General features: G+C 46.4%; 1 protein-coding gene across 7 annotated transcripts in view; it reads left to right on the plus strand.

Annotated features, from left to right (window-relative positions):
- PUM2 (pumilio RNA binding family member 2) overlaps positions 1-23,606 on the plus strand; it is a 2,101,998-nt gene that overhangs the window by 1,754,373 nt on the left and 324,019 nt on the right. For all 7 annotated transcript variants that reach the window (XM_069605904.1, XM_069605906.1, XM_069605907.1 and 4 more), the window contains one exon: positions 11,325-11,450. In XM_069605904.1, coding sequence (XP_069462005.1) covers positions 11,325-11,450 — 126 coding nt within the window. The remainder of the gene's footprint in view (positions 1-11,324; positions 11,451-23,606) is intronic.

Consider the following 23,606-nt stretch of genomic DNA (forward strand, 5'->3'; position numbering starts at 1 on the left):
GTCAATAAGATCCACAAAGAACAGATGAAACTCATCCTAGCTGCTCCTATGTGGGCAAGACAACCCTGGTATCTGCATCTGAGCAAACTGGCGATGTGCAATCCCATCAACCTCCCGTGCCTGTACAATCTGCTCACTCAGCACGAGCGACTAACAGTGCACCCTCAATCTCACTCAATGAACTTGGCGGCATGGCTCCTGAAGTCATCTTAACCTACCACAGAGATTTATGGATATCTTGAAGGAAGCAAGAAAACCTAACGCTACACGCTGTTATTTTAACAAGTGGAGACGATTCGTAATTCGGTTCCAGGCTAAACAAATTAAAGGCATGGTCTAGTAAAAAATGTTATTTAAAAAATAGATAGGCAACATAAAAAAAAATACTAGCATTCTCTTTTTTTAAAACTTTCTATGTAAAATTTTGAGCTATTCAAGCTCAAAATTCGCAAAAGCAAGCACGTGAGCGCATCCATTTTGTGAAATGATGCCCTCCTGTGCTGGTTTTTGCGGCACTAATGAAGGAAAATCCAGCCAGCTGTAGTAAACAAAAGCTACCGCTGGGTGGCTTTCCCTTCATTAGTGCTGTACGCGGAGGACGGGGACCGGAGACCAGAGCAGGAAAGCTGCAGCTGAATCTCGGTAAGTGCTATTTATTTAAAAGAAAAATAAGCACTAGCTGCGTTTTTTTCTGGCTGGAGGAGCCCGGAAAACTTAGAAATAAAACCGCAGCTTTAAAAACGTTGTATTTATGTTTGCCGTCGCTTTTGAAGCGACCGCAAACATAAATACAACGTTATTGTGTTGGAAAATGCTGCGGTTTTTCTTTCCAAGTTTCTCAGGCTCCTCCGGCTCGGAGGAGCCTGAGAAACTCGGAAAGAAAAACTGCAGCGTTTTCCAACACAACCGCGTTGTTTTTGTCTGAATCTGCTTTCCCATTTGGGGCTCTCGGGCTCCCCACGGGGGGAGCCCGAGAGCCCCAAATGGGAAAGCAGATTCAGGCAGAAACAACGCGGCATTGCGGAAAACAACCGCGTTGTTTCTGCCTGAATCTGCTTTCCCATTTGGGGCTCTCGGGCTCCCCAAATGGGAAAGCAGATTCAGGCAGAAACAACGCGGCATTGCGGAAAACAACCGCGTTGTTTCTGCCTGAATCTGCTTTCCCATTTGGGGCTCTCGGGCTCCCCTGGGAGCACCGGAGACCCAAAGTGATAGCCACAGCAGGCAGAAACACAACGTGGTTGTGTTGGAAAACGCTGCGGTTTTTCTTTCCTAGTTTCTCAGGCTCCTCCGAGTCGGAGGAGCCTGAGAAACTTGGAAAGAAAAACCGCAGCGTTTTCCAACACAATAACGTTGTATTTATGTTTGCGGTCGCTTCAAAAGCGACCGCAAACATAAATACAATGTTTTTAATGCTGCTGTTTTATTTCTACGTTTTCCGGGCTCCTCCAGCTCGGAAAACTTAGAAAAAAAACCACAGCTAGTGCATATTTTTTTTTTTTTAAATAAATAGCACTTTCCGAGATTCAGCTGCAGCTTTCCTGCTCTGGTCTCCGGTCCCCGTCCTCCGCATACAGCACTAATGAAGGGAAAGCCACCCAGCGGTAGCTTTTGTTTACTACAGCTGGCTGGCTTTTCCTTCATTAGTGCCGCAAAAGCCAGCACAGGAGGGCATCCATTTCACAAAATGGATGCACCCATGTGCTTGCTTTTGCGAATTTTGAGCTTGAATAGCTCAAAATTTTAGATAGGAAGTTTTAAAAAAGAGAATGCTAGTATTTTTTTTTTTATGTTGCCTATCTATTTTTTAAATAAAATGTTTTACTAGACCATGCCTTTAACCCCATAGAATGTACTCCATCCCACATTCTAATTTATATGCTCCACTTGCTAGATTCAGGGTTAGTATTCAACTCCTTAAAGGTCGCGGCCTTGTCAGCCTAGACCACCTCCCACAATAAAGTCTCATTGTGGAAGGTGCCCATCATCAAAGCATTCATTGAGGGGTTAAAGAGATTTCACCCTCCAATTTCTAATCCGCCGCCAGGATGGGATCTCAATGTTGTACTCGCTAAGCTCATAGGACGTCCCTTCAATGTAGTCTTCAGTGTAGTCTTAAACGCCTAACTTACAAAACTGCCTTCTTAGTGACTATTGCTTCTATAAGAAGAGTGAGTGAAATACAACCATTGTCAGTGCAGGAACCTTTCTTTGTTGTACCAAGGATATGCTGGTTTTACGTACACATCTTAGGTTCTCTATTGAGCTACTGGCTTTCTTTCAAAACCCCTCCAGCTCAGCTGAGGTAAAACTCCACACACTGGATGTGAGGAGGGTCGGTCCTTTACTATGTAAACAAGACCAGACCGCTAAGAAAAACAGACCAACTGTTTATCTAACAGACCAACTGTTTATCTCCATAGCTGCAGGCAAAGGAGACCGCATTTCCAAAAATGTCATCTCCAGATGGATAGTCAGATGTAAACAATTGTGCTATTCATTATCAAATAAAACACTGCCTTTCACGCCTAGAGCTCACTCCACAAGGAGCACATGAGCCACTCTGCCTTTCATTGCAAATATCCCGTTAGACAGCATTTGCAAAGCAGCTACATGGAGCTCAATACACACTTTCACTCAGCATTACTGCATTGACACTCATTCCAAGACAGATACACAGGTGGGACAAGCGGTTCTAAGACATCTGTTCGCCCATGAACCTTCTCACATCCCACCACCTTCTCCTAACACTGCTCGCTAATTATGCACAGCATGTGGTCTAAGCAGATTCCACAAGCTTCAGAAGGGATACATTAATCAATGCAATTGTATTTCTGATGCTTGTATCTGCTTAGATTCACATGCGCCCATCCTTCCTCCCCTCAGAGAGAAGGCGCATGGATACTTTTGAGCTTGTCTGATACGTATCTGCTTGGATACAACTGTACTCACGCTACACTTCATGCTACCTCATGTCAGAAAAATAATCTGAGGGACCTCGACGCACGAAGTACCATGGTTACAGTGGAGGTAACACTAGGGATAGTATTACTGGCACACCATGTCGAAGTCCCTTTTCGAGTTTCGAAAACAACAACTGTAAAACTCTGCAGCTTCCACTAGATGTCGGCCTATGCACAACATGTGAATCTAAGCAGATACAAGCATCAGAAATACGATTACGGTGAGTAATGTAGCCATATATATAATATGGCTTGTGGATCTGCTTAGATCACATTCTATGCATAGATCGACAACTATTTTGTTTTTGAAACTCAGAAAGGGACGTTGACTGGACATGTTAGTAATACTATCCCTGGTGTGACGTCTACTGAAGGCATGGCCAGCCTCAAGGTCCCTCAAATTGTTTTTTTTCCGCCATAGTAGTCGGTCGAAACTTGCGAGTTCTCTAGGCTAACGCCTTAGATTTTATAAAGTTTGACGTTAGACTTTCTTATCTATTCTTTTCGCATAACCGCCCATCGCCTGCTGCTTCCAAGAACTTCTTTGGCAGCTTTCGCGGTACGGACCCATCGTCGACAACAAGCTTTCTCGATGGACAGTGACTGCAGCCTACGCAGGACTCATCGGGCCTTCACCGTTGGAGAGTGGGGGAGGTCATACACTACTTCACTTGAGAGTGCCTAATTTGACACCCTCTTTTCCCCTTCATCCCTGTGCTGCTTTTCCCATCAAATATGGAAAGTATACCCTTTAAATTATGCCCATCTTTTAATCGGAATATCCCTGGAAGGACATGCACCAGGTCTGCAACCACTATATTCCACAGGATCACGTTGAAAAGCACTGCAAATCCTGCTAGCTTTTTTGACCCAAAACTTTTAAAAGACCACCGTATTAACCGCTGGGCCGCCCACGCAATGCAGACTGAGGCCTCCATAGACATGGCAGGTGAATCCAGCGATGGCAGTGTCAACGTGCTTAGCGACATTGAAGGCGATAGGGGTTCCGGAGAACCCCATGTGCAAGACCTCGACTCTGTTAAGCAGACAAGCTATCCTGTTACAGAGAAACACCTGGCAGCACACACACACACACACACACACACACACACACACACACACCCACACCCCCACCACCCCCCCAAGCCGACCACGTTGACCATTCACGGCCACTTGGTGCCTAAGGAGAAAGCCATTTCAAAATCATCTCTGTCCTCTGGGCCATCGCTTTCGTCGCCTAACAGGTTAACCAAACGGGCATAGAGTAGGCCCAGTTCAGACACTGAGCCCAAAAATATCCTCCTTTCGAGTGCCGAAGGGCACGCGTCGCAACGAAAACCTTCGATGCACCCTTCTAACAAATTGAAAATGCAAGAATGGATTAAAAAACATGTCCCAAAAACTTTTAATGTCGAAAACCGCCAACATTTTTACAGACACGCCATCAAAGCCCCCACCGCCCTCCTTCACAGGATAGTGACTAGACTCCATCTGAATACACTCTATCAGATGCTCTAAATCAGAAAAAGCAGTCCCACCCCCATAAACCCCCAAGTGTTTCTAGACACGACACGACAAGACAAGGAAGGGGGAAAGAAAGGGAGGACAAAATAACATTTTTACTAGGCCTTGTGTCATTCAAATCGTGCAAGTGCAGGGAAGAGGGAAGCGGCGAAGTGCCGGGGGGTGGGCGGGAAAGGGAAGTGCAGTTAACTCACAAGTGCAGCCAGCGGGTGGCTCATAAGTGCAGAGAGAAGGGACTGTAGGTAGAAGGTACCGTCGTAGTTTGCCCCCTCTTCCTTATATCTGCTTCTCTCACTGTATACTTCCCCTTATGACTTTTAAAGCCCTCCTTTCCCTACAAAAGCTTGGTCTCCGCTTAATAAATACCCTAATGATACAAATTATTTTTCATGAAAGGACTGTTAAAAGACCTGGCATCATCAAACACCCTGGAGATATTTACTAAAAACATGAAATAGATCTTTCACCATGATGGAACTTGCTCTACCAGCACTGTTTGACTGGGTCCAGTTTCTCGCACAGTTGCCCTTTGAGAAATGTGCTTATATAAGTTACATGTCCTTGTATGGAAGTGGTTCCTCTTTCCTGTTTTTTTTGTGTCCTTTTTTTGTAGCTGTTTTGCCTTTTTTAACATGTACCCTCTTTCTCGGCTGCTCTTCTGCTTCCCCTTTTTTTTTCCTCTTCACTCGTCTTTTGTCATTTGTTGTGTTTTTTCAATCCTATTTCATAGTAATGCATTCTATGAATCTCTTAAGCACAGCTTTTTCTCCACTATTCAACTACCTTGTAAAAATCACAAAGCTGTTTTATCAATGTAATAATCTTAGCACGTAGTCTTCTCCAGCATTGGATCTTTCATGGATTCACATGCTTAGAATATTCCCCGTCGTCAGACTGGGACCCCTCGGTACACATATATAGCCTTTTCCAAAGGAAAACTTTCGACACTTTTGTGTCCTATCTACGTCCTTCTAGGACCCGCCCACGCATGCTCCGCAGGCCGTGCCAGTATAAGAGGCCCGCCCCCGCGGCTCCCCTTCAGATTTCAACCGTCTCCAAAGTAGTGGGATCTCCTCGTGTTGTCCTACTGTTTTGTACTAGGTTGCGTTATTGGATTTCGAGTAGTATAATGTCCTCTGTGTCAGGAAAAGCGCTGTTCCGTCCATGCGCGACATGCGGCTTAAAAAAGGTTTACGAGGGGGACGGACATATGGACTGCATATATTGCCTCCACCCTCACCATTCGGCGGATACCTGCGACATATGCAAGGGGTTTTCTCAAAAAACCCTCAAAGACCGGAACCGACGCCTGGTGGCATGGCTGAATGATGGAGCGGGGGCATACCCCCCCTCGGAGGTGGGCTCCACACAGTTGGCGAAAACATCACGCCACGCGGCCTCGTCGGAACCACCGGCGAAGAAATCTAGACCGTCGGAAAAAGAGTCGTCTGGAAGTCACTCCACTAGAGACTCCTCGGCAAAGAAATCATCCTCATCAAAAAAGCATGAGAAGGAAAGGAAATCCTCCTCTGGCGATCATCACAGATCGACCACGAGTCGAGAGTCGAGTAAAAGCGACCACAGTGTGGAGAAAGCGGGACCGCCAAAACCACCTGCGAAGTCTACGTCGTCGACAGCGGTCCAGTCATCGGCCGCCTCCCTTCCACTTGCACAGGGGGCATCCACCGTCCCGTCGACGGGGGTCCTACAGGAGGCCTGGAGGCCTGAAGTCGTTGACCCGACCCCCCCCCGGAGGCTTTGCTACAAGAACAAGCTATGTTGCTGTCCTCGGAGGACGAGGACGAGAACGAGAGAGTTGCTGGCCCAACAGACCTAGGGCTACGAGCGGCTGACAAGTCGTCGACGGGGGCATCCGTTACACCAGTATCTGCCCCTCTCCTCAATCAGTTTTGTCGTTGGATATTCTGTCCACGCTTCAGTCCTTGTTGCGGTCGTTGGACCAGCGACTACCCCAGGCACGCCTGCCACAGTCACCCGTCGACGAGCCGGGCCCGTCCCGTCAACCGACGCACCCACGCATGCCAATCTCAACACTGGCACAGGAGGAAGGTGAGCTGCCAGATTCGGAGTCTGACAGGGGGGCCATGTCGGATATCTCATCATCCCCCTCCAGGGATCCTACCTGGGAGTCAGAGGCGGAGTTGGAAAACCCCAGAAGCCCAGCTCACCCGTCCCCTCCGGACGACATTGCGTCATTCCATTCTATGATGGAGAAGGCATGCAAAGAATTTGGTCTGTCCCAGGAAGAACAGAAAAAGGACTGTTTTTTGTTCGACCACATGGGCAAGAGAAGGAGGTCGGTGTTCTCGATACCAATACTCGACCATGTATGGAAAGAGGGGTTGCAGACAATGAGACACCCATTATCAGAACCAGCAGTGAAAGGACGCCTAGAAAAAAAGTTTAAGGCTCCAGAGTCTACCCCCAAGTGTTTATCCTCCCAACCAACACCGGACTCGGTGGTGTCGGCGGCAGCAGCGAGGAAGGCAAAGGCACAGCACAAGTGCACGACGACTCCTGAGAACGAAGCGAGACGCCAAGATGCCTTTGGCAAGAAAGTGCTCTCCGTGGGAGTGACCACAGTAAAGGCCGCAAACTCTCTGGCAATTGTGGCCAGATACGATAGGGAGATGTGGCACAGACTAGCTCCGCTGCTTGATCATCTTCCAGAAGAACAGAGGAAAGCGGCGATGCTACTGGTCCGAGAGGGTGAGGAAGCCTCAAATCACGCAATAAACATCGCAGTGGATCTCGCTGAGTCAGGCTTCAAGCAAGTCAACAATGGGGTGGTATTGCGTTGACAGTCATGGCTTAAGTGTACCTACTTCAGGCCAGAGGTGCAATACAAGGTCTTAGATATGCCCTTTGAGGGAGACCTTCTTTTCGGTGAGAAGGTGGACGAGGCCCTAAAAGGAATGAAAGAAGATTCGGACACGGCATGTTCATTGGGTGCCCTCCAGAGTGGCAGAAGTTACAAGTCTTTTCGTCCCTTTAGAGGGGCTTCAGGTAATTCAAGATTTTCTTCTGGAGACAGATCCTTTGCCAGATCGGCTTACCCCTCCCAGGGATACCGGCGTGCCTCACAATCGGCTAACCGTTGACGAAACTTCCAGTCTTCCAGAAAACGACCATCATACCCATCGTCGTCGAGAGACAAGCAAAATAAAGATCAGCAGTGACATACCACGAACCGTTCTGGGGGGAAGAGTTTCAGCATATGTCGACGAATGGGAAAGGATAACGACGGACCAATGGGTGTTAGACACTATAAGAAACGGACACTCCCTGCAATTCAAACACAACCCTCCGCAAATCCCACCTGCGTTCACCGCTCAGTCCCATATGAAGGTACTGCAACAAGAGGTTACACTCATGTTAGCGAAGGGCGTGATAGAATTAGTTCCAACATCACAGAGAGGTCAAGGTGTCTACTCAAGATACTTTGTCGTAAAAAAGCCGAACGGCAAATGGCGTCCCATTCTAGACTTACGCGATCTCAACAAGTCCTTAAAGAGCCTGAAATTCAAGATGCTCACTCTGCAGGAAGTGATCCGCGCAGTTCAAAAGGGAGATTTCCTGGCGTCCCTGGATTTACAGGACGCGTATTTCCATATTCCAATGTGTCGGAAACACAGGAAATTCCTATGTTTTGTAATAGGGCGAACTCACTACCAATTCACGGTTCTTCCTTTCGGGCTCAAGACCTCCCCCAGAACGTTCACAAAATGCCTGGCTCCAGTGGCTGCCTGGCTAAGGAAGCAAAGCCACCATGTATACCCATACCTCGACGACTGCTGGTAAGGGGATCCTCCCCAGCGTCGACCAACACAAGTCTGCAAGCCACCATGCAGCTTCTACAACGGCTAGGATTTGCCATAAACTTCGGAAAATCCTCTCTGCGGCCATCGAGAACGCTGGTATTCTTGGGGGCACAGTTGGAGACTCAGTTATGGCTGGTGAAACCTTCTCTCGACAGGATCTCAAAACTCATTCAACAAGCGGCCCGGCTACGGTGAAACACCAGGATCTCAGTGAGAAAGTATGTTTCGGTCCTAGGGGCCATGGCATCCTGCATCCATCTGGTGAGAAACTGTCGACTATTCATGAGGCCAGTCCAAGAATTCCTCGCGGACCGATGGACACAGGCTCAGGGATCGTGGTCGGACAGGATAACCATCGACGACGACAAGCTACGTCGGACCCTTCAGTGGTGGCAGAGTTCCCACAATCTGAACAACGGTGTGCCCCTACAGGAGCCGGAGTTTCAGAGCACCATAGTTACGGATGCGTCCCTAACCGGATGGGGAGCGCACGTGGGTGCTCTCCAAACGCAGGGTCGCTGGTCTCCAACGGAGTCACTCCTACACATAAACGTACTGGAACTCAGAGCCGTACGATGGGCTTTGAAGGCGTTCCTACCACACATCAAGAGTTCGCGAGTGCGAATACTGACCGACAATAACAGCCATGTTTTATCTGAGGAAACAAGGAGGGACACGATCAAGGACTCTTTCCATAGAAGCCCAGAAAACATGGCATTGGGCATCGAAGCACGAAATTTACCTCGTGGCTCATCACCTTCCAGTAGTGAGGAACGGCCAAGCCGACTCTCTCAGCAGAAGCATGGCCCAGATACACGAGTGGGAAATGGACACGGGTCACTTGAGGAAAGTGTTCGAGAAATGGGGTCACCCCCCTCTGGACGCCTTCGCGACCAAAGACAACAAGAAATGCGAGCAATTTGCAAGCAGATGGCCCCAAGAGGGTCCGGTGGGGGAGGCGTTCTCCTTCCCATGGACGGACATGTTCCTCTATGCTTTTCCCCTGTTTCCCCTCATACGGAAAACAATACAGTGGATACGCAGATACAATTGCCGGGTGATTCTAGTGATACCATACTGGCCGTGGTTCTCAGACCTCCTCCATCTATCGCTGGAACATCCCATAGCGTTTCCGAAGGTCCCGTACCTTCTATCCCGGGACAGAGGCACGGTGTGGCATCACGACCCGGACAGTCTCAACCTTACGTCCTGGCTCCTGACTTCTCGGAGTTCGGCGCTTTAGACAGTTCAGAGGATTGCCAAAAAATTCTACAGGCGGCTAGAGCCCCTTCTACGAACAAATCTTACTCCTATAAGTGGCGGAGATTCTGTGAATGGTGTAGAGGACAACGGGGCCTACAACCATTGTTGGTGACGCCGGAACAAGTTCTACCTTACCTGCTCCTCTTGGCAGAAAAGGGATTGTCCCCCTCATCGATAAAGGTACACCTGGCAGCCATCTCGAGGTTCACAAGGAAGAGGCAGTCGTCTCCTCTATTCAGTGACAGACTGGTAAAACACTTCATGCAGGGTTTATTTCAAGCTTTTCCCCCGGTGAAACGTTTTCCCCCGACGTGGAGCCTCAACACAGTGTTGGCAGGCTTGATGAAACCGCCTTTCGAGCCTATGGCCACGTCCGACATAAAATTCATTTCGTGGAAGTTGGCATTCTTGATAGCTATCACATCAGCCAGACGTATCTCGGAACTACAAGCGCTGGTCGTGGACCCGCCCTACCTAAGATTCTTTAAGGACAAGGTAGTCCTGGCAACTAACCCTATGTTCGTCCCGAAGGTTCCGACGGTATATCACAAACACTCATCCGTTGTTCTGCCTACTTTCTTCGCCACTCCATCATCGGCAGCAGAAAAAACTCTTCATACCCTGGACGTTAAGAGGGCTCTGAAATTCTACCTACATCGTACACAAGACATCAGGGCTACTCGGCAACTGTTCGTCGCATATGGTCCGTCGACGAGAGGAAAAGCAATCTCTAAACAGGGATTGGCTAGATGGGTCTCGTCGACGATTGCTTTTTGTCACTCTAAGGCCGGAAGGGCCCTCAAGGACATCCTAGAGCTCATTCTACAAGGTCGATGTCCTCCTCAACAGCGTTATGGGCTGGAATTCCGCTGACGGACATATGCCAAGCTGCGGCATGGTCAGTGCCCCACACGTTTACCCGCCACTACTGCCTTGCCAGGCAGCATGCAGACGAGGTGCAGATGGGAAGAGCTGTCCTGCGCCATCTGTTTCAGTAAGGTAAGCTCCTCCCTGTGGAGATTCTGTTGTCTACCCTCTTAAGGGCGATATACTTTATGTGGGCAACGTTATATGACTTAACTTATCCCTACGGTAGATATGCATTGTGTAGTAGGGTGAGGATATATATTGTTACATTACATTCTCACCGCCGTCTCGTGTTACTGCTATACAATCTATTCTAATCATGTGAATCCATGAAAGATCCAATGCTGGAGAAGGGAATAGTTTCTTACCTGTAACTCCATTTCTCCAGCATTGGTATCTTTCATGGATTCACATGCGCCCGCCAACCTCCCCGTATGTGATAAAGTTAACCCTTCCTACTTTGGAGGGGCCGAAATCTGAAGGGGAGCCGCGGGGGCGGGTCCTAGAAGGACGTAGATAGGACACAAAAGTGTCGAAAGTTTTCCTTTGGAAAAGGCTATATATGTGTACCGAGGGGTCCCAGTCTGACGACGGGGAATATTCTAAGCATGTGAATCCATGAAAGATACCAATGCTGGAGAAATGGAGTTACAGGTAAGAAACTATTCCCTTTTCACTCCAAAAGATACTTCACCTCAATAGGTTGTCACAGACCTGGCTATCAGCTATGAATAGTGTACTTCTAGTGTTAAGTACTTGCATCTTGATATTTAATAGGAGCTATGACCATTTGTGTAAAGTGTATTTGTTTGTGTGTTATCTGGGTTTTCTAAATGTTTTTAACCATATGTTTTCTGGTTCTAAGGTTTATGTGCTTTCAACTCATCCCTATGGCTGCAGAGTTATTCAGCGCATTTTGGAGCATTGTACTGCAGAGCAGACGCTACCCATTCTTGAAGAGTTACACCAGCACACAGAACAGCTTGTCCAGGTAATGTTTTTTTCGCCATCTTTAAGTTTGGACATTCCCTAATTTTATTACCTGTCTTCATTGAAGGTGCAGTGTTCTGGGTATATTCTGGGTACATTATCTGGGTTAACCCTTTGAAAAGACTTCAAGTGTTGGGCCTAAACTGATATATTTACTGATCTGCCAAGGATTGTAATGGGACGAGGTCTTTCCACTTCTGCAGGGCATTGGACATGCTTTTGGTGGCCAAAAGGGCAGGATTTCCAATAAAAGGGTTAGAGTGGTGCATACGTGTTCTGGGCAAATCAGTGTTCTGTTCTGAGGAAATGCTTGACCCAATGATGCCTAATCATTTGACTATACTGTAGCCTTACAGAAGGGTGTGGCTGTCATACGCATGGAATCATTGGTAAAACCCACATACATTTCTGTGTAGTTGGGCTTCATCAATGATGTTCATTTGGAGTTCCTAGGCACAGCTTGCTCCGGAATTACATATGCACATATCCTTGCACCTTAGGATGCTCACTAAGAAACATAACAATGGATGCAAATACTTAGCCAACTTATTTTTTTTTAATTTGTATTTATTAAGTTTTCCAACAATAATAACTCCCTTCACATTACAAACAGCCCCTCATTGCAGGATGACAACACTGTAATGCTGTAATTCAACTTTCTGCATGCAGAGCCTCCATTACATAATAACCCCCACTTTCCTTCCCTCCCCACCGGATGAACTTCCACATAAATATTATAATGCTCTAAAACCCTCAGTTTAGTCCCTCCTTCCTCTCCCTCTACCCCACACACCCTCATATTGTACACATTCAGCATTGCTTGGTGTCCATGCCCCTAAGAATGTTTTCCTATCCCCCCAGCCACATCCAAACGTCTCCCTGACTCTTCCCACTTCATGTTTCTCTGTAAAAATAAACCACCCACTATCTAAGACCATGCATCTAACATGCCTTACCCATCAATTCCCTATAGGTCGGTAGCAGGGTTATTTTCCAATTTAAGGCAAGCTCTCACTGCCAACACGTTCTGCCCTATATGTACCACCCCTGTTAAGCATTCCTTGTCTGTTTCCATTCCAAAAAGCACTAATAACAGTGTCAATGGCCACTCCACCCCTTGTACCTCACTTATCCAAATCAGCACCTCTTTCCAGTACGTCTGAGCCTCTGAACAACTCCACCGCATATGCCTGTATGATCCCATTTCTCTACAGCCCATCCAGCACTTCCGATTCACTACTATGTACATCTTTGCAATTGTCTGTGGAGCAAACTACCACCTATTGAGTAGCCTATAATTGTGCATTTTATACTGCATTAATAATGAGGCTGTCCACTAACTCCATGGCTAAGTCCTTGCCCCATCTCCTTTAAGAATACCCCCTTCCCCCGTTATCCTCTCCCAGCAGTGCTTTGTACATGATGGACCCCAACCCCTTAATTTCTACATGCGTATCCAACGCCCTTTCAAAACGTGTTACTCCAGTTTTCCCTCGCATCTAAGATCTGTCATTACCTTCAATTGACAGTACAGAAATGGGACAAGGGAATCCAAGCCCAAGGCCATGTCCTGTCCCCTTTGCTCCATCCTTGTGGGCGTCCCCCCCGTTGGCAGTGAGAAATAAAATTGAGATTCCCCTTTAAATTTAGTACAGGGTGCAGCGGCGTGGCCTCGGGTGTGGGAATGCTTCGCTGAGGGACCGTCCCATTTTCTGCATAGATTGTGTTGGACCTGTCAGCCAGTACAGAGACATTTTTTGCTCCCAGTTTTTTATTTTTTTATTTCGACCTTATTTAACCTTCCTTCGGTGCCTCGCCTCCTCTGGCGCATGTCGGCTGCAGGAAGATTTACAAGATGTACCTCATGCAACTGCTTGTTCGCGACCTTTGACCCCCATGCACTAAGTCATGAATGCCTGGGATCGACCACCGATGGGATGCTTGTTCGGCTTGCAGCTTTCTCGTTCACAGAGCATTGAAGAATCGGTTGTCACGGTGGAGGGAGATCTTCCACACTTCTCCTCCACCCCACCTTAAGGACTGACTCCAGGACCTCTCGTCAAGGCAAGGTAGGCCCTCTGTTCAGCACAGCTCCTCAGTGCAGCGGCTCCTTCCCCTGTGTCCCCACGGACAGGGTTTCCTCAGATTCAGTTTCTGGCAAGGCTACCAGCTCCCAAGCCGAGGGCCCTGAGGCCGTCCAAGCTACCGGCTCGCAAGCCGAGGGGCTTTGGGGCCCTACCGGGCTCATCTTGGAAGGATGATTTCGTCCTCTTCTTCGAACCAGAGGGGTAAGGGTTTGTCAGGTATTACCTCCAAGAGTCTGTCCTCGGCACCATCCAGCACGACTGCCGGCCAGACGGCCGAGGGCTCAGTGCCTACCAGAGCGATTTCTGAGGTTGACGCTTCGGTGCAAGACCCAAATTGTATCCTCTCATGTCTGAGGCCTCTCGTGGCTCGGGTCCTTCACGCCCTCCTGCCCAGGGCGTGGCGCAAGACTTCAAAATGGAAGAGAGGCATGTAGCAGAGTCTGCCAGGCCATTGGCCTTTTTGGATTCAACTCGGGGCCCGTCCATGCTCTCATCCATTGAATTGGCTTTGCAGGAAGATCCCATTCCCCTTCCCTCTGGAAGCGGCAGCGTATTGTATGGTACAGGCATCTGGTCTCCGCGGGGTGTAATGCGTGTGCGAAAATGAGCTAAAACATGGTGCTGGGGCGCAGTCATTTTGAATAGTCACTTCCAAACCGCAATGAAAGTCTAGGTTTCTGAGAGCTCAGTTAGAAGACAGACGTGAATTCTGCAATGGTTGCATGATTATATTATGAAACAGATGAGCTCACTATGAAGGATGGTTGTTGTATAAGTCCACGCAAGGACGAGCCGAGAAGGGAGTAGGAGATGTGCAGGTGCATTGATGAGGGGTTCTGGGAACGAGCGGTCTTTCCTTCCCATTCTTGCTGTCTGTCCTTCGGTCGGGGATGGTTGGCAACCTAAGTGGGGGCGGGGATGTTTCCGCTATAAGAGGAGAGTTATCCTGATGAGTTGAAACCCCAGGTAATGAAGTCTCGCTGAGAGGGAGGACACTCCGCTCCAGATCCAGTTAGCACTTGTGATCCCTCTGCCTACCTGCCTTTGGACTGGGTAGTGTTGTCGTGGCTGAGATGATCGTTAGGCAAGATTGTATGTAGTAACCCTGTGGGAGACTAAAACAGCCTTGTCCTCTTGCCACTAGAGGCCCAACTATTGGTATAGGTCTGTACTACACAAGTTTGTAGCGTGATTGAGCAGCCTCTCAAGAGGCGTAAATGTGAGCTGTACAGATGTAACATAGAGATTCACAGTGACAAGTATTCAAATAACACTTATACTCAAGGTTTCTTATTAAAATAATTATTTATCAATTTAACGGTCAGTTTTAAAAATAAGCCTTCTTTGGAAAGGGCAATACGCAACAGTAAAATACATTTAAAAAATACACCCCTTCAGTTTCAGTTAGTTAAGTAGATTCGATTTTGGGATGCCACACACACAAACTTCCTACACCCTGAGGTGACTTCAATTGCTAGGACACTGTGGACAATAATATAGCGCTTTAACTCTTAATGCAATACTGAGGTTGTAGAAAAAGAATAAGGTTGTGAAGGAAACAAAGGTTAACATGTTTCTCTGAACCGCTAAGTACTTTTCCAATCCCCCGAAGAAGTATAGGTTAACCCTTTCCCAGCAATACAAGGAACTTATGTATGACCTAGACCTATGAGGGACAGATGAACACAAAGTCAAAGGGTCTGAAGAGTCTGCGGGGAGCCAGGACCGCCAATGTCAATTGAAAAAAGTCTAGGGGAGCTGAGGCACTTCTTGTATATAGCACAAAAGTCTTGCACAATATTAAATGGAGTGTTTGTAGAAAAGAATCACTGTTGGGCCACAAGCTGGGAGGCTTGTGAAAAGCAAAGATGCAAGCAACTCTGAAAAATGCAGTTACTGCAAGTCTCCAGTGAGAACAAGCAAGCTACAAGCAACAAGACGTAAGTACCCCTAGTTAGACAGTACCCTAGGTCTGAAGAAAAGGATCCAGCTGGCTTCTGTTCTGGTAGCAATCCTGCAGTTCCTGGGCCTCGGTCTTGGGGACAAGAGGAAGGACATCTCTGGGACTCCTGCACTGCAGTTCGAAGGTCGGCAGCGGCAGCAATGGGTATTAGGCAGAAACCTGTGCAGTTCCCTTAGGGACCACTACAAAAGGCTTAGGACTACAGGTGTTGGCAGTAAACCCAATGGGTAGCAGTCTGTACCACCCAGATTTACCTGGTAGCTGTGGCTGAGCAGCCAGACTTCTCTCAAGAAGAGTTAGACAGTATATAGAGTATACAAGATAGGTACCAAAATACAGTAGCACAAGCAAACACTGACCAGAACTTGGTTATGAAAGTATATAATTATTTATTTAAAAACACACTTTGTAATATACACTAACACTAATATGGCAAGCAAGTTCAAACACAGTCACTATTAATATATATACATCCCTGATTACTTATTGAACAAGTCTTAGTTAAAACACCACTTATTTTCAGACAGAGGTGAGCGCTTAATCTAAGATGGCACCCCAATAAGTTAGTTAAAAAGGGAGGAGAAAAGGCAGAATTAGGAAAATGCACAATACCAACACTTTAAGAGAACCAGAGCATGTCAGAAAAGGCAGAGTCTACTGGGGAGCAAGAAAGTCATAGGCCAGGCCCACTCTTGGAGAGAGCAAGGCGGAATGTGTCCAAGATCACACAGTTGAATAGTACTTTAAGAGTCTTTGCAGATAGTTCAAAAAGGGTTGGATCAAGTCAGGAAAAGTTAGTTTGCAGGTCCCAAGTCACCCCAGGATAGAAAGTCAAGGATTTATGGGACACCTTGAACAGTCTGTTGCAAGGGAGACCAGGCAGGACACAGTACCTGAAATGGTGAGAAAGCTCCAGCGGGGGCAGTTGTTCCTGGCAGCGGGTGCAAGTCGGTGCTTCGTCCAGGGGAAGAGGAGATCTCGACGTGGAGGAAAGCTGGAGGTCGTTGCACTGCCAGGGAAGAAACCAGCCGCGGAGTCTCCCGGTTAAAAGGTACTACCCTTTTATTTGCGGTAGTGGTGAAGCGTGGCTATCCGGCCGCCGGGGTGCTTGGCACGGGCGATTCGACCATGAGACGATCCAGGAAGGCGAAAAAGAGGGCGAATTGGTTATCCCCACCAGTTCAGAGGAAGAAGACTCTCCGGGATGAAGATCTTCTCTGTCGTCGGGAAGTGATGAGAAGGTTCAGCAGGGCTCCACCGGTGGTGTCGTCGTTGCAGGTCGGCTCAGCTTCTCCCTCTTCAGATTCTTTGGTCCTGTGGCGACTTCTGAAGTTCCAGTCCCCAAAGCCCTGCTTTTATGCAGAAAACCCCCATTCATCAGTCCTAGCTGTCACTCAAACATGCTAACTGGTGAGCCGGCGGCTCACCACTGGGCCAATCACACAAGAGTGCGACTTGTGTTGCCGAGGCAACTCAGTCCAGGGTGCCTAAACCCCCGTCCCACACATCCTGTAGACCCAGACAGAGTGGCACCACTTTTGGAGGCTTCTGTGTAGAAGCCCGCCAAAAAGTGGAACAAAGGGCTCGACTTGGGTTGGAGTTACAGAGGCGAACACAAATGCCATTTTAAAACCGAGTCCTGGCAAAAAGACCCAACCGGGGAATAAATATTAAAAAAATAACCCAGCGGTATCTTTAACATTGCACCAAAAAAGTGGTGCATTTAAAATTAATGGGATATCCCGTAGGAAATATTCCAGTGGAATGTTTTGCATGGTAACCACTGCCACCAGCCAGAAACTACAGTGCCCCCTCGAAAAACAGACCCAGGGGCAATCTAATTACCGCTACCAGTACTTCCACAATATGATGGTTTGTACTGGTTATGTTCACAATTTAAGACTAGTAAAGTCAATGGTGACATTACATGCCCTGGGAGACAGTAGTCAGCCCCAGGGTATGGAGTCTATGTTTGAGGGTCACTATGACACCCCTGTGTTACTGCACTGAGGGTGCTGTGTAACACACTTACCAAAACCACATGAAACCCTATGGAGTAAAAGACCCCATAGCCCATAAAATACATTACAAAGTCAAAGGATATCTCAAATCAGTGGGAGAAAAAGAGTCTCACTCAGCAGGAGAAAAAAATAAACCCCAAACATCCAGCAAAGTTGCTGGGGGACTCACTAGATTTGGGAAATTAGCCTTAACAGAGAATTCTCCCTAACAATGGGCTTACTGCAGATCAGCAGCACTTTGCGATTTCAGCTACCGGCAAATAGCACCAGCGTGGTTCTTGGACACCTTCTGGGCTCCCCTTGCTTCTGGGGTCCAGCACTCTGTTGAGGTGGCTCAGGCCACCCTGCTTCGGGAGGGTCCTCAGGATCTTCCTGGAGCTCGGGTCAGGCCGGGAGGATAGCTCAGGGGCAATGCTCTCGCCTTGGAAGCAAGACGATGCAGAGCAACACAGGTTCGATCCCTGGGTCTGCTCTTAGAAACCTCTGGGTATTAAGCGCGTTATAAGTAAACAATTAGAATTAAAGACAATGCATTTCTTCCTGCTATTCCTGTCCCCTGGCACTCGGTTCCAGCAGCAGCAAAGAACTACAGCCAGCATGAAGAGGTGTTCCAGTCAAGTTCGCCTTGAGGTCAGTTGGTCCCACCAACCCAAAGGAAGAAGTCGTTCCTTCCGGGCTTCTCTAGTCAATATGGAAATTGGAGCTTCAGCATTGCAGTAGGGCTTCATCAGGCAAACCACAACGGTCCAGGAGGGTGCAGCAAACTTCTCTTCCAGTCTTTCTTCAGTTCCTTCGTCCAGTGGTCGACTTTGCCTTCTGTCCAAGCGACTTCGCCTTTTATGCAGGTTTCTCCCATTCATACGCAGCCTAGCTGTCACTCACACAGCAGGGTGGCTGTCCTCCACGGACAGCCAGCCAGCCAATCACCTTTGGGTGCATTCCTGTAACCAAGGAGACTAAGCACTGGGAGCTTTCGGGAACTTCCCTCACTTTTTGCCCTGCCAGACACGCTTAAGCCAAAGGCAGGTTTCAGCACTGCCAAAGACAAAACAAAGGGACCAAACCTTGTTTGGCACGCAGAGTAAAACCCAAGAAAGACCTCACAAGCAAGAAATGGCAAAAAAAAGACGACCACGGCCATTTCGACAAAATGGGCACCCATGGGTACAATACTGCAGCTGAGGATTCAGCCTGCAGTAAAAATGCACAGTGGTAGGAAAAATAAACCACTGCCACCAGCCATTAATTGTAGTGAGGGGAACATAAAAATGTTACATGAGAAAGTAGGAAAAGGGGCTACTAAGTAACCTCCCCCTACGATTTAAGATGGTTTGTACTGGACCTACATAGGAAAAACTGGTAAGTAAAGTCAATTTCATAACTCTTGGGAAAAGTAGTCACCCAAGAGAAGGTATTCAAACCTTAACAGAAATCCAAAGGACTTATCTTTGACACTGCACTGAAGGTGCTGTGTGTCACAATCTTTTTTATTTTTTTAATCTGTATATGGTTTATTCAAACCTTTACAAAAAAACATCAAAAAACAATAATTTTAAACAATCATTAAAAGACAATCATTTAAAAGACAATCATTTAAAATAGAACACAGCGAAAGGGAATGTACATAGACAGAAAAAGACAAGATATAAAATGTGATATGTAATATTCGTTGTGCTCAGACATTACAAATAAACAATTTCATAAACAATTTCATAACCCTGGCATAACACATTTAGCTATATAGAGTTATCAATTTATAGATTTAAGCTTTTAATAAATCCTGATGGGGCCAAGCCCTCATGGGTGGTTTGGATATTTAAACATCTTTTCCAAGCCCACTCATCCTCAAACATAATAAAGTTGAGTTTTAGGGGTTCCAGATATTTTACCCTAAGTGGGTGAAGAATCACACATTCCATGACCAAATGTTTTAAAGTCTTCTCCTTGGCCAGGCAGAACTTGCAACCAGCCATATCCATGGGGATCGCCCCTCTTCTGACCAGGATGTCTCTAGTGGGAAGGACATTCCATCTAGCTCTAAGGACAATGCCTCGATATAATCTATCTGGAAATTGTAAAATAACCTTTGAGGCAGACCCCGGGCTGTATGTTCATGATTCAGGTGAACAAGTGAAGGATAAGAATGGAATGCATCTACAGTTTCACACCAATCAAAATTGAATAATGCCCGTTTTACATACATAGGATTACAGATCAAAGACTCAGTTGTCAATCCAATCTTTTCTAAAATGGCCTTTGATCGATCCCTTAAGGAGGTCAATCTACACGAGTGATCTAAGTTTCTATCTAGTAGGTGATACAATGTGTTTGGCACTCCAGTTTTATTTTTTTATTTTTTGTTTCTTTACTTGATTCAATTTACAATAGAATTTTTGACAAGATGACAAACATTTTCCCCTCCTTTCGAAATGGCCATTCCAGCCTATGAACTAAAACGGGAGAATGTCCTCCTCTGACAAACAATAGGCAGAGAAACGAGAGAAAGAGTGTGCAATGGTGCAAAGGGGACAATACGATGATAAAAGTTGGCCTTCCTGCCTAACACCAGACTAATTTACAGCTTAGTATATTGTAAGAGGATTTCCCCCTTGATTCATTCCTGAAGTTCTAATTTCAAGTTCGTGAGGAATTGTGCAACCGCTATAACATGGGAGGTGTTGTCTCCCTCTATGAATTTATTCCACCAATCCTCTTCACCACATGTTGTCGACTCTTTAAATATATGGCCAAGGTGTCTATCTCTCCAGTCCCTCAGATTTGTGCATGTCAACAACAAATGCCTCAATGATTCAATTTCATCTGGTTTTTTACAAAAGCGACAACCATTTTCCAATGCGATCTTTCTTATCGCCCTGATTTCATTTGTGGGTAGAAGGTTTAAGCGAAAACGCATGAAGATACTTCTTAAGTGTCTGTTTGGAAATTTTTTAAAGTAATTTGGCATTTCATTTATGCCCCTTGTTGTCGGCAGTTGGTGGTTTATTATTTTACTTCTGTTTTGCAAAGACGTCGTCTGAATCTAGTCTCGTTCCAACAGTTTTTTTCTGACTTTATTTGGGTTTTGAATCAGCTTATCAGAACTGGCAATATTGGCTACGGGTTTAGCTAGGTGATCAGCTATATCTTCGTCTTCACTCGATTTGTAACCCTCCCCTGTCTCTTCCTCCTCACCTGAATAGTCCAGTTTCTTCCGGCGGGTAAGTCCTGTGTACGGCTTCTTCTTTTTTAGAAGATATGGTCTACCTCGGAAAGAAGCCACCGTGACTCTCAGACAAAGAAACCCCACGGTGACTCCCCTCCGCGACAGCCAGAGGGGAAAAAGCCACTGGAACGGCAAAAAACCCCTGGATCCAATATAGACGTGAAGATTGTGGGCGCAGTCAGCACAGTCGTAGGTTGAATGATCCTTTGCCGAAGACCCAGATGATAGGTAAGGTTGGCGATACCGCTGATCGAGGGAATAGGAGATAATAGATTTCAGGTAGGCACCCCTCAGGGTGGAGGACAAGAGTGAACGGAGTAATCCGAGGGCATTGTCTCTAGAGCGAAGAAATTCTCAGCAGAGATTCAACACGAGAACAGAAACACAGGAGAAGGCAAACAGGATACAGAGGAAGGGGGGGCCCGTAAGGAACGGGAGGTGGAGAAAACAACAGGAAAAATAGCAAGTAGACTATCCGAAGGGAAAACTAGCGCAAGCAACAGGGCGATGAGTAAACACAGTTGCAACGCGCCGAACCGCCGGCAGCCGAGTGGTATATATACAAACGGCGGCGGCCATCTTGAAAACAACTAGACCGCGTCTGATAGACGAGGAGGAACGTAATGGAACATTTTAATGGCGTCCTCGCGTCCACCTTCGCCACAAACGCCAGTCGCTGGCGGCCGAGACACAGCTCTTCTTCAGTGCTGTCAATATCCACCAGAGTGTTTCGATTTTCCATTGCCCAATTTATGAGCAAATTACTTCTCTGATCCTCAAGTTCTGTATTGATGATGGTTGCTACACTTGGGCATTTGCTAATTTTGATTTTTCTGTATAGCATTAATGTATTTCTTACCACCTTCGACTGTAACCCTAGTTCTTGTCGTATTGTTGAAATAGGAGTCGATGTTGGTAACTTTAAGGTGGTTTTCCAAAAAAAGTCCTTCAATTCGCCTCCAGAATTTTCGTGGTATCGTCAGCATTGCATCGGCTCCGTAAATTAGGGATGGCACCACCTTTCCCTTGTAGAATTGTATCAAGGGATTTATGGTGAATTTGCAAAATCTTACGTCGATCATTTTGGCTTGAGTCGCCAACTTCTTTGTTTTTTCCAAGAGATGATCTTGCATTGCAGACTCCTGACTGTTGTTACTGAGGATTACCCCTAGATACTTGAATTCCTTCACTTGTTCAATTTTTTCTCCGTCTAGGGTCCATCTGAATTTTTCAGTACGAGAGTTATGTTTTTCTATGATCATAACTTTAGTTTTACTTTTGTTGATTTCCAAGTTATTCTTCCTCACATAGTCTGCCAGCTGATTGAGTTGTCGCTGTAGTCCAATTGGTGTCAAATCCAACAAGATGAGATCATCTGCATATAGCAGTCTTGCAATTTTTGATCTTCCTGTTGTGGGTGGAAAAACATGTGTCGCCTCCTCTCCTTCTTTGATGTCCCAAAGATATTAATTAAATAGTGTTGAGGCGAGGGGGCACCCTTGTTACACTCCCCTGGCCGTAGATATTTCTTCAGAAAGTAGTCCTGCTTGATTTAGACGTACTCTTATAGTAGTGCCTTGGTGAAGAGCTCTTATCAGTGCCAAAATTCCAATCGGACATTTTTTAGCTCTCAATTTGTCCCATAGTATTTCCCTGTTGACCTGGTCAAATGCCTGGACCAGGTCTACAAATACTAGATAGATTTTCGGGCTTCCTTCATGTATCTTGCTTTTTAAGATGCTTAGTAGCAAAATGTTTACAGCTGTCCCTGCATCCTTTACAAACCCTGATTGTAAAGGGTCTTCATTGCCCGAATCTCTTGCCCAGTGTTGGAATTTTTCCAGAAGAAGTGAACCAAAGATTTTTCCAATTACGTCTAGAAGTGCTATTGGGCGGTAATTCTTAGGCTCCTCTCTTGGTCCATGTTTATATATTGGCACTATGGTTGCCATTGTCCATGAGATGGGTATGGTTCTATGGAGAGTGCACTTCTTTATTACTTAATAGATTACATTTGCCCATTCTTCTTTATTTTCTTTTAGATCAGCATTTCTGATACCATCAGGGCCTGGGGCCCTCGAGTTATTTAACCGCACCAGTTTTCTCATGATGTCATCCCGATCCCACGCTGTTTCCCATGGGGAATCTAGGGAGACGGGGGTTATAGTGTCCTGCTGTCCGACTTTCTTGAACACATTTCTAAAAAATGTCATCCAAGTCTCCTCTCCCACAAAGTTGTTTGTTTTCTCGAGCCCTAGAAGTTGTTCTTATCAGGGACCAAAAGTCTCTTGATTTCCTGCTACATATCGTCCGCAACATTGCGGCGGCATCTGCTTGTTCAATTGTTGCTCTATTGAGCCAAAGCCAGCTTTTATAAGACCTTACAGCATTTTTTACTTGGTTCAACATCTCCGGAGTGGTTTCCTTTTTTGCAAGGCGTTTAAGTTTTCTTAATTTTTTTCTTTCTTCCACAATGCTTTTGTTGAATTCATGAATATGATCTTTTATCTCACGATTAGGCCACATTTTTTTATTTTTTTCATAGATTTTTAATAGAGGACGATAGTCAATATTGTCTTTTCCTGTTCTAATTCCTGTGTCTCGGTTCAGTTTACATATGTCAGTATAGATACTCGTCAGTTGTTCAACTGCCTTTGCTGGAAGTCTGTCTTGTGCATCCACTGCAATCTTCAATTTTAGCCATCATAATTTTCCTGGGTGACCTTATGTTTGTCCACGTCGCCTTTAATAAATTATGGCCGCTGTTGAATGTTTTCACTACCTCAAAGTTGACCATTATCTTCAACAGTTCATTGGAAACAAATATGTGGTCTAAATTTGCTTTCTGATGGTTTCGCTCCCA

Source organism: Ambystoma mexicanum, chromosome 4p (assembly GCF_040938575.1).
Source record: "Ambystoma mexicanum isolate Mex_15411 chromosome 4p, UKY_AmexF1_1, whole genome shotgun sequence".
NCBI classification, from domain to species: Eukaryota; Metazoa; Chordata; class Amphibia; order Caudata; family Ambystomatidae; genus Ambystoma; species Ambystoma mexicanum.